Here is a 12,027-nt window from a genome sequence, read left to right on the forward strand (position 1 = left end):
GCAATCCACAGTTGGTCGCTGCCTATGCTGTACCTAGAGGCACATGAGAGAGTCCATGCTATGAACTAAGAACAGCTGCCACCAGTACCAGGGCCTGGAGTAGCAGCACAAAAAGCCAGGATACCCTGAGGACGGCTGCCACCTGCTGGCTCCCTTAAGGTTCAGTTATTGATAAAGTCTCATGCAGTATACAAGCTGGGTGAGGCAGTGTTTCAGAGAGTCACTTCAGTGGGAAGAGTTGTGGTCACCAGGTTAATGTAAATTCTGGTTTGGTGCCAGTATGAAAGCTGCAGCTACTCAGCAAAAGTCTCAGAGCACACCAAGGCTGTTGCTGCCTGCCAGAGGCCTGCTAGACTCTGATAGTTTTCCAAGAAAGAGTGCAATGTGGGCGGGGCTGGCTGCTCAAGGAGAAAGTGCCTCTGGAGTTGGGGCAGTTGGGTAGGGTGGGGTCCCAGTGAGTCAGCAGAGCAGCGCAGTTGAGCTCACCAGGCCAATCAGATTCAGATTTGGCTGTGCTGGGGGTGGGCTCAACACAGGAAAGATGGCACCTGCCTACTGGCTGCAGGGAAGAAGGACCTCACACAGGGAAAATGCCGACTGTCCCTCTACTCCTCCCCTCAAAACCACATACCTCAGACATACCCTGTATGTCTCTGATGCCTCCAGAATAATCGTCCCTCCACCAGAGCCCAAGGTGAGTGCCTTTGAGGGAGTCTGTGCATGAGCTGTTTAAGAGGACATCTGGGTTTCCCGCAGCCTTCCATCTGGGATGGTCAGAATCCCCACTATTTTTCACAGCCAGATGTTGTGGGGGGATCCTCTTGCCAGCACCAGTACTCCGGGCTGGGGAGCTTGGTGTAGGGGGCAGGGGTCCTTCTCTGTTTCATGGGAAACCTCTGTGGCGGAGATATCTTTCTTGATTTTTAACCGCCACACGTGGGTATGGGACCAGCTCATTTTGCACTCTGCCCCTCCTACTAGTCTCGATGTGACTTCTTTATATCTTTAGTTACAAAACTTCTGTTCAGCTAGATGTCAGATGGTTCTCCAGGTTGGTTGTTCTATAATTTAGTTGTAATTTTGATGTGTTCACGGGATAAGGCAAACACAGCATTTATATACTGCTCCATCTTGGATCTCCTCATCACTTCCTTCTTCTAAGGAGGGATTTAAGAGAGTGAAAAACTGAATGTGGAAAAATTTCAGAGAGGTTTGATCACCTATCTTCTTTGCCTTTTCTTTTTCTTTTTTTCTCTTGGGGAAGGGGAACAGGACTTTATTGGGGGAACAGTGTGTACTTCCAGGACTTTTTTCCAAGTCAAATTGCTGTCCCCTCAATCTTAGTTGTGGAGGGTGCCGTTCAGTGTCAAGTTGTTGTCCTTTCAGTCTTAGTTGTGGAGGGCGCAGCTCAGCTCCAGGTCCAGTCGCCATTGCTAGTTGCAGGGGGCACAGCCCACCATCCCCTGCGGGACTTGAGGAGTCGAACCAGCAACCTTGTGTTAAGAGCCCACTGGCCCATGTGGGAATCGAACCAGCAGCCTTCGGAGCCAGGAGCATGGAGCTCCAACCGCCTGAGCCACCGGGCCAGCCCTCTTCTTTGCCTTTTTTCACTCGCTTTCCCTTTCCAGTTCTCTCCCTCGTTCACTCCATTTCAAAGGAGGTGCTCAATGAGTATGTAGTTAATTCTTTTCCTGGAGGAATGATAGAGTTGTGGCTTCACAGAAGAAACACTATCTAGAAGTCTGAAGGCAAGATTGGCTCAACAGAAGAAGGGTTCTGATATGAATTCTGGACACCCACTGAAATGAATATCCCAATTGTCTTTTAAAAAGAAGGTAATCTTTAATCTCTGGAGAGAGTAAAAGGGGCAAGGGGATTTCTGCAAGCCATGAGCACACACACATACACACACATGTGCACACACACACACATAAACACACACACTATGGCTTTTGGAAGTCTTCCAATAAGTAGAGATGCCACAAGAATGATAATAATAGCTAACACTTACTGCACTCTGTGTTCTGAACCACTTTTCTAATTGCTTTACATGTAATAGCTTGTTTGATTCTTACAATTAACCTATGGGGTAAATACTCTTTAGTAGGCCCAGTTTTTAGATGAGGAAATAGGCCCAGAGAGGTTAAGTAACTTCCCCAAGGTCCTAGGGCTATAAGGGCAGTGCTAGATTTTCAGTAATCTAGCTTCAAGGCGTGAGTGCCAAACCATTATCCTATACTTCCTTTCAAGGACAAATCAGTAAACAGAATAACAGCCTGAGCCAGCACCGCAGGTTGTACAAATACAGACAATGCCAAGAGGATGTTAATGTCTAAATTGAGAATTCTGTTGTTGAAATCATAACACACTAAAAACATTGCCAGTGCCTAGTAAGGACTGGTGAGAGGGACTTCATCTCTTGCAGATGTTTGGTGTTGATTATGAGCCATGAGTAGAGGAAATCATTTCCATAATTGAATTGGATAGACAGGCAGAGAAATAGCCATTATTCCCATTTTACAGATGGGGGACGTCAGCTCAAGAAGGTTAAGTAACTTGCACAAGGTCTCACAGCCAGACGACACCAGAATTCAAACCCACTCCACTACCCCGATGCCCTCACTCTTAACTGAAGCTGTAGTCATAGGCATTAGGTGACTTTTAAAAAGCAAGAAAGGGGCAGAGCAGGACTTCTAAGTCAAGGACTCTTTCATTGTTTTATAAGGTCCTTCTTAAAAAACGAGAAAGTTCTGTAAGAAGGTCCATGTAAAAGAAAAGAGTTGGAAACACCTAGATATGAGAATGAGAGAAGAGAAGGAAGAAAGGAACAGCGTGGGAGGCTCGAGTGACACAAAAATGGGAAATCAGGGAAAAGCACCAGCACTCCAGGAACAGACGCCATTTTAGATAAAGTTCCACACATAAAAAAACTAACCCCTACTGGACAGACTGGTCAAGTGGTCAAGGTGGACAGGCTGAAATGGCCCCAGCAACTCTAGTGGAGCCTCTCAAATTCTGAGAAGCCATTCATCCCACTGTTGCATTACAGGGTTTTCTGAACCAGTGGCAAGAGGTGGGGAAGGGGGTGGTAACTTCTATGAAAGCCATAGATTTGGCCCCAGGTGCATTTGAGCTGTATAGTACCTACGGTGGTAGCAGCTCCTGCAGAATAGGGACGGACCTATATGGTCTGCCTTTTATTTTTATTATTTATTCATTTGTTGGCAGAAAGCTTTTTCATAGTATCAGTAGCAGAGCAACAGTCTAACAGTCATACTTAGCAGAAAGGGAAAATGTAACTCTAATCTAACCAGCTTACTTTTGATATTCAGATTTACTTAATCAATCATATTTAGCTTAACCATACATAAACTCTCTGAAGATTTTTTTCACAAACCTTTTACAACTTCCCCAGTTGTCTGCTCCTTTTCTTTTTATTTTTTAAGAGTAATTTTAAGTTTTCAGTGGGTGCACAAGTGCATGCAGACTCGCTGGACTTGGGGTTTCCTCTATGGGAGCTTGCTTCACTCGAGTGTGGTGAATCCGAGGCGTCACTCAGCAAGCTTTAGAGTGCTGTGTGACTAGCAGCACACCATAGGGACCGGTCCATTTTTCAGCAAGCTAGTGTTCAGGTCCCTAGTCTTTCCACGTATGGTACGCCTTTTAATTCCAAATGATTCTTTTGCATTTGTGCAAAATGACTAGCATAATGTCTGACACTTTTGTAGATTAATAATTTACACTCATTTACTACCGTTGAAGGATAGAAGGAAAGACTGTGGGGGAATAAGACAAATTTTGCCTCAGACACAAGGATTTTAAATCTTGAACACAACAAAAAGGAAAGACAAAAGGACATTCTTCCCTACATCAATTCAAGCCAATATCCCATGAAACACACATGTATAAAATGAGCCCTGCAACATGTCATGGCTTTTACCATGTGTCATATGACTTGGTTTTGCAACAGCTTAATTGGTCACAAATAGTGTCGAGGAGTATTCAGGGGACATTTGAAGGGTCATAAATTCAGACTGAATCCTGGGAATAGCTTATTGGTGATGGCTTCCAAATGAGCATATAAAAAGTCTGTGAAGAAATTACATGGAAATCCTCCAACCACAGCAGAAAATGTAGATTTATAGGATATATTTTGTATTCCAACTACCCAAAGAGCTTTCTATTAGCAGGTTATTGCCTGATGGCTGCTGTTATCTATGATAGCAGCAGCTCTTAGAGCCTTAGCAAGAGTGACTGTTGACTCCATCAGAACAGTCTCAAAAATTCTCATTATCGTATTTTTGTTGATGGCCAACATTTTTGTTGATTGCCTTACTTTAAGGTGTTCAAATTCATTAAAAGAATTTAGAAGCCTGGGCTAGGAATGAAGTGCTGTTTTCATCCATCTTCTACCCTGGTCCTATCACCTATAACCCCATGTCACAGTCCCAAACTCTGCCTTCTAATCATCTTAATTTTGATTAAAGGTACACCAATGTTTGTCAAATTGTATTGACTTTTCTAGTAGTAATGGAAAATATCTCTGTATTGATATAGATATGAACAAAACCAACTCCTCTGTGTCCCAAATTTCATTTCATTTTTAAGTTTCGTACTGTGACCTTTGACCAGCCTCACTGTCCGTGACAAGCATATCAAAGATTTCTAGTTGATGATTATGTGTTTCTTAAAATGTAGCCATAAATATTTTTGTTAGTCATATCCGGAATGGCATGACAACTGAGATAAACATCAAAGTGGCAATAGTATAGATTATAAGCCATCATCTATCACAACACCACCAGGAAGTATGGCCCCTGGTGCTACTACATTCTTTGTCCCTTTGTTTTGTCAATCATTAATACCTGAGTTATACTATAAAAAAAAGTACTAAAACAGGGGTCTATTAGTGGAGAATAATCGGCATAGATTACTGGGTCATTTCTGTTCCAACCCAATCTTCCCGTAAGTAAGTTACCTTAAAATAAATTCTGTTGTACTCTGTGGAGTTGCCTAATTCGTTCTTTTGGTCTGAAGATACCTTCTCATTATGGTGGCCATTCTACCTTCGCTCCACCATCAGACAAACTTTTATCTCATGTACAGACCAATTGATTGCTAGTGGCTACCTAGAACATTGCTGAGAAGTATTTTCAAACCTCCCCCAGGCTCATAAGGAAAGAATTCTGTGGTTGATTAGCAATGTCTGTCATGGGTAAGGGAGAGAGTAGTGGTGACATGCATGCCATGTTTGTGCTATCTCGGCAGGTCATTTATTGCATAGTGTTGGGAGGTACTTATTTTTATTGTCTACAGTGTTAGTAGGTTCATCACACACATCTGTTGACTAATTTCTCTGAAAGGATAGATGAAGGGCTGATTTATCTTCAGGTGGTGGAATTATTGGTAATTTAATTATTTGCTCTAGTCTTTTCTATATTCTGTAATCTTTTTATGAGCATATTTTCCTATTTTATCAGAAAATAACATATTAACTTTATTTAAATAAAATAGCATATATGAAGAGGGTAAATTCCTCTTGAAAAAGGAGAGGAATCAGAAGAATCCTCATGATAGATTTTAAGACATTTTGTTAAACTTTTGTATAAATTTTCACACAGTTGTGAAGATAAAACATTGGAGTGAGGGGGTATTCTGCTTTTTAAATTAAATCATAATAATTTGCCAGAGCTTTAAAAATTTTTGTAAACATAGCTGTTAGTGGCACATATTGATGTTAACTCTTGACTCTTCTATTTTTGGATACGTATTAATAATAGGTTTTAAGTTCTTACCTATTATAAATAATTTGACAGTCATCTTATGTAGAGTTCCTTTAAAAGTAAAAATGACCAGGGCAAAGTGGTCAAATAGAATTATTTGAGTTTCTTTCCTTGATTTCATTTTTCAGTATAGATTATATTGAGCTTTGGAATATCCACCTGCAAAGCAGTCAAGTCAGCTTCCCCAAAGCTGATCCAAAATTTGCTGAAATGGATTCATGTCAATGAAGAATACATTTAGGCCGGCCCAGTGGCTCAAGCGGTTAGAGCTCCATGCTCCTAACTCCGAAGGCTGCCAGTTCAATTCCCACATGGGCCAGTGGGCTCTCAACCACAAGGTTGCCCACAAGGTTGCCAGTTCAATTCCTCGAGTCCCGCAAGGGATGGTGGGCTCCGCCCCCTGCAACTAGAAAATAGCAACTGGACCTGGAGCTGAGCTGCGCTCTCCACAACTAAGACTGTTGGACTACAACAGGACAACAATTGAAGCTGAATGGCATCCTCCGCAACAAAGATCGAAAGGACAACAACTTGACTTGGAAAAAAGTCCTGGAAGTACACACTGTTCCCCAATAAAGTCCTGTTCCCCTTCCCCAATAAAATCTTTTTAAAAAAATTATGATTTATTAAAAAAAAAAGAATATATTTAACTGTTTGCTATATGTCCTTGTAGCTAAAAAAGAAAACAGTTTTCTACTGCAGGCACTGTTAAGTAGAAGATAAAATGCTTACAATAATATTCAACTTGCAAGTCATATTGATAGGGTTAATTTACTTTTTCATTAATTATTAAAGGTTTGTAATAGTTAAAAATGAATTAAACAATATTACCAGGTCACACATCAAGAGACTGGAGTAATTAAACCATAATGATTGTTGACTAATGAAACGTAACCTTAATCATAACTACTCCTCACTTTTTCCATTTTAACCCTGAGGTCTTAGCCTCTTTTCTGCAACGACTCCCTCAGCTTTGGTTGAATGGTGGCTATTGGGTGTATCCATACGTAAAAGTTCATCAAGCTAGACATTAAAAATTTGTGCACTGTACTAATGTAAAAGAATTTTAAAAATCAAGAGAAGCCCTATGTTAATGTTTAAAAAAGCAATAATAATAACTGGAAAGATACTTGTTCACCATCTAGTTATAAAAATATACAATATAGCTGCCACAGTTGAAAACACCTGGCCCCCATTAGGCTGCAAACAACCTGAAGGCAGAGATGATGTCTTGTACTTCATCCATGACTCTGCCCTGTGTGTAGGTGTGCTTGGCCTGTAGAAAGAATACTGCCTCACGGGCACCATGAAAGGAAGGCCGTGTCCTTAATCCTGGAGAAAGGACCCTGCACCAAAGTCACAGGCATCAGAAGATAGTACTTTAGAGGAAAGTATGCACTTAACCTACAGGACATTAATCACCTGGCTTACAAAATGAACCCATCTAAGTGTAAGTACTTTTTCAATCCTATAATATCTGGTATCAATAAACTAATACTATTTGTGGCTGCTAGAAATTTTATGTCTGGATGACCAATTATTTGAAGAAGAGTAGGAAAAAGCTACTGTGACATTTCCAATTCTCCATTCATGACCACTGGTATTTACAGCTCATCCTTTACTTTCTCCATTCTCCTGGAAACACGCCTTCATGCCTCACTGTCTTTATTTTCTTCTTCGGGACATTACATCCACTGCAGCCCATGCACTCGATCTTTTCCACCTCACAGCTCCTCCCCAACTAGCTCCTCGGAGCCTGGGAACTGACTCCTGCTTTCCATCACCCAATCCAGAGAGACTTCTATGGGAATTGTAACATGTCCTCCTTCTAAAGACATTTTCAATGGCCAGGGCCTCAATTTGCAGGACACTTATCCATCTGTTTTGGCTATTCAGCAGAGTCCTACTATGTTTTAACATCCTAATTTCCAACAATAGTCTTTATAATCATAGCAAGTAGTTTATTTGCCAAAGGATAAACAAGAGATTATTTTAGTGGTTAATGTATAAGATGGATATTAAAACCCTAGTTTTCCTATAGTTCCAAGAAGTCAGATGTGGGTCAGACTCTAGGCCTGCCTGAATCTACCATTTGAATAATTCTAAAGAATATGGAAGAGACCCCACATTGGCCAACAAAATTGATAATAGGGTATAAATGAGGTTAAGAAATCTGGCTTTAGAGGGACAATGCCCTAATATCTTCTTGTCTGTCTGTAAAATTGTTACTGTCCTTGTTACTATTATGTTAAATAATGAATGCACTTACAGTTCGTGGGTCAAGTATACCCTGGCTGGAATGAGTGTTCTGATCTGTGAATCAGTCCCCTGTACTTATGTGACTTATCATGACTATATAGACCTGGAATGCTGAGAATCAGAGTTCTAGCAGAGACAACCACCAAAGGAGAGTGGGAATGTGCCCGGGCACTTGTCAAAGCTGTCTTTCAAAACCAGGCAGTTGGGCCACAGGGTCCCCGCCAATCTGCCATGCTGGAGTGAACTCAAACGCATCTACTGAGACTCAAGGGCACATGTGCTAATGCCAGGGTTCTCACCTTTCCCAGCCTCCACCATCAATGGCTCTCATGTCGACTACAGTAATTCTCAAATGGGAGGGGGATGGGTGAGGGAGAGTGAGTAGACCCACACAACCCCCTCCCAACAGAATCTAGAAAAGGGTAGCTGTGCAATTGTTAGTTGAAGCACTCCCTCTGCTGCTGCTACCCCCAATCCTCATCCATACCAGATGCTAATATATGCTTATGAAGAGAGGTGTGTCATACCCCCTACAATGCCTTTCAAGCAGAGTCTAAATAGAGTGCATGGGTGTGAGCTCAGGTGGTGATGGAGAATTAAAAGAGAAAGTGATAAAGAGAGGAAGCAATCAAAAAAGCAACCAGCAGGTGCCAAGTACGTAAGAGACCATGGGAAACATTCAACCTATAACACTTTCCTTAATGAGATTTGGTACTAGATTCTTAAATCTAACCAAACAGGATTTACAGACCGGCATTAATAATGATGACAACTACCTTTTCCCAAGTTTGGGACACCTCTGATTCTGAGGGTCTAATATTCCAAAGGCTTGGCTTCTTCAAATAACAATGTGATTTGTCAGGCAATCACATTTTAAAGAAATATGCTGAATTGAGTCCTTGTGCTTGTATTCAACCACAAAGCACCAAGAAAATTCAGTTTATTTTCTAAATTTCATTTTTTAAATGTTCAACAATATTTGTACAATTTTAGCCCTGAAGTCTACCAAAGTGAATTCATGTCAATAAAGACTGTAAATATCATTATGTGGCTTTGTTTGCTATATGTTGCTATAACTAACAAGGGAAAAAATTTCTACTGCAAGCACTGTTAACTGCACGATAAAATGCTTAAAAGAATATCTAAATTGTTACGGTTAATTCACCTTTTAATTAATAATTAAAGGTATATTATTAAAACATGGGTTAAAACCTTGCTGAATGTTAGTAGGGCCAGACACCAAGAGATTGGATTAAAAGATAATCCTTAATAATCTGGAGTCATGAAACGTAACCTAGATCATACCTAGTCCTCACTCCTCACATACCCTGAGTTCACAGCCTTCTTTCTACACCATCTTCCTCAGTTTTCATTCATATCTCAGCACTTTTTGATTTTGCCTCTTTCCCCATGGATTTTGCCTGGGAATTCCATGAGAGTACTCTCTGTTCCACCTGAAGCAGGAAATTACTGCTGAGGGAACTTCCTTGAAAGCTAAGCTTTTCCCAGCAATGCACCAGGGAGGGAGTGTAGCATAGGCTGCCTAGAAAAGATCCAGGACCTAGGGCCAGCCACACAGCCTTGTGAAGACAGAAGCCATAGCCTCCTCTCACCTCACATTTGCATTCCAGTTCATAGAGCGATTTCACACACTAGCTGGCAATTCCTAAACCTGCCCTAAAACCAACCAGGAATTCCCTCATCCATCACTGGACTGCAGCTGCCTTTTGAGGGCCACAGCAGGGGAGGAAGGGCATTCCTTAGCCAGGGCTAAACCAGCCAGTGAAGAGGGATCCTCCCGCAAATTCAAATCTTGGCAAACAAAATGCTTGAGAAGTTGATCTGGGTTTCAAGATGGGCTCCAAAGGCAGAGGGTGCTGGGTTCAGATCTTTCTTCAGAACTAACTAGCTATATGATCTTGGGCAAGTTACCTAATCTCTCTAAATCTGTTTCTTCCTCTGTAAAATGGGGATGACAAAACAGACCTTGCAAAATTGGAGAAGCTTTAAAAGAAATGATGCATGCAGCCCAATATCTGCTATACAATAAGTACATAGCAATTATGTGAGGCCCTTCTGCAGGTTAAGAGCCTGGGGTGTGATGCTAGACTGGGTTCAAATCCTACCCCTGCCATCTAGCAGTTTAGGGCACTGGACAAATTATGTAACCTCTATGACTCAGTTTCCTCATCATTAAAATGGAGTTTTATTATAATGCAAAGTAGATATCCAATAAATTTTGGCTATTTTTTATTTCATTTTAAAACAGCCCATGTTTCCAGTTCAATCAACACTGTAATAGTAAATTAAATGAGACTTCAGTATAATGTGTATATTTTTTCAATCGTTGAGACCTTGCATGCTTTTATGATTTTTCTGGGCAGAGTCAAACTGCGTGGTGCTAAGGGTGGGGTAAACTGTAATATGAAGAAAAAAATTCAAAGAGGGAGAATAACCACCCACTAGGGAACTATTTCTTTTGTAATGTACATTCCATTTCTTCTCCCTCATGCTTTTTAATTCCTTCCACATTTCCTGCCATAATTATCAAATGTTTGGTTTCTGACCTCACTTTTCTGGAGACTAGTACCCAGGGAATTTAGAACTGTTTATTTTCTGTCCATAAACCTTTGAGTTAATGGAGGGGCTTGTGAGTGAAGGGTTTGTTGGTTTGTTTGTAGTGTCTCAGGAAGGTCACTGGAGTTGCAAAGAAAAACATTACCCAAAAAAAGCACTGATATACTGCGACTGAAAACGCCGAACCCTCCAGGAGCAGAGCAATGGACGGCTCAGACTTGCGCAATGCTAGTTTAAGGGAAATTTGGAGATTTTACAAGGCCGTTATATGGCCCTGATAACACAAAATCCGGAGCCCTTTACAAAGGAAGAAGACAATTCAGGGAATTATCATCTCACTTGACAAAAGAGAAAAAATTTTATTTCGCCTTAAAAGAAAACTCTTAGTGTTTTGTGGGGAGTGTCCCCCCCACACCCCCAACCCGAGGAGACAGACTCGGAAAGGAAAAGTCCCTAACTCTGGTCGATTTCCTCTTAAGTACAAGAAAAAAACTCAAGGCGCCTTTTTGAACTCAGCTGCTGCTCTTGTCGCCGCCTCCGTCCCAAACGGCCCAGCTAGTCCGCTCCCCCCTCCCCATTCTCCCTCCATATTAGCCACGGTGGGGCTCCCGCTCACGGCCCAAACTTCGTGATTTTGAGGTTCAAGTTTCGTAAGTAGCATTCCTTGTCGGAGCGCCCCCTCACCCCACGTTCAGAAACTCCTAGTCTCCCGGGAGAGCATCCCCGGGACGCACCACGGCCCGCCCCACCCGCACACCCCAGTGGCCCGCGAGCCCGCGTTCGGACCTCCTCAGCCGCTCACCTACCTCGGCGTGGACCCAGGCGACCGCCACCAGCACGAGCGCGAGCCAGCGTGTCCACATCTGCGAAGAGACAAGAGCGAGACTGAAGGCACCCGGCCCCGCGCCGACCCCGGAAACTTCCTCGGGTCCTGCAGGCTCGCCCCCTCGGCCCAGCCACCCTCGGCCGCCCCGAGGGGCCCGGCCACCACGCTCAGCTCCACGTCCCGCACGGAGATCTCACCATGGCCCCTTCCCGGTCTCCGGAGGGCGCGGGGCAGGGTGGCTGCAGCAAGCTCTAAGGTGGGAGGTTTGCCGATCGCCTGCCTAGAAGGAAATCTGACCTGTGCTCGCCGCCCCTTAAGACCCCTCCTTCCCGGACAGCCTGCCCCCCAGCTCCTCCCCATTCTCCTCCCCCTTCTGCAGCAGCAGCCCCCGCGGCTCCCGGCTCCGCTCCCTCCTCCCTATCCCTGGCTCTCGGGAGCCCGTGTGCGTCCTGGCGCCGCCCGAACCCCGCTGCCTGCCCAGCCCCCAGGACATGGAGGCACTGGCAGAGCGGGGGTACTATGGGGGACATGGCAACAAAGGCAGAGGATGTGTGTGTTGGTGGGGAGCCGAAACCCCACCCC

The 12,027-nt window shown here is 43.2% G+C and overlaps 1 protein-coding gene across 2 annotated transcripts in view; it reads right to left on the bottom strand.

Moving 5' to 3' along the window:
- FSTL1 (follistatin like 1) overlaps window positions 1-11,772 on the bottom strand; it is a gene marked incomplete at its 5' end in the record, with an annotated part of 54,746 nt that extends 42,974 nt beyond the window's left edge. Inside the window, 2 exons of one of the 2 annotated variants that reach the window (XM_081030395.1) lie at window positions 11,426-11,482; window positions 11,643-11,772. In XM_081030395.1, the coding sequence (XP_080886521.1) occupies window positions 11,426-11,482; window positions 11,643-11,645 (60 nt within the window). Of the gene's footprint in view, window positions 1-11,425; window positions 11,483-11,642 lie in introns of those variants that run through there. The other variant, XM_081030394.1, reaches the window with a different exon arrangement.
- Window positions 11,773-12,027: the final 255 nt, after the last annotated feature.

This window comes from Rhinolophus hipposideros (assembly GCF_964194185.1).
Source record: "Rhinolophus hipposideros genome assembly, chromosome: 2".
Taxonomy (NCBI): Eukaryota; Metazoa; Chordata; class Mammalia; order Chiroptera; family Rhinolophidae; genus Rhinolophus; species Rhinolophus hipposideros.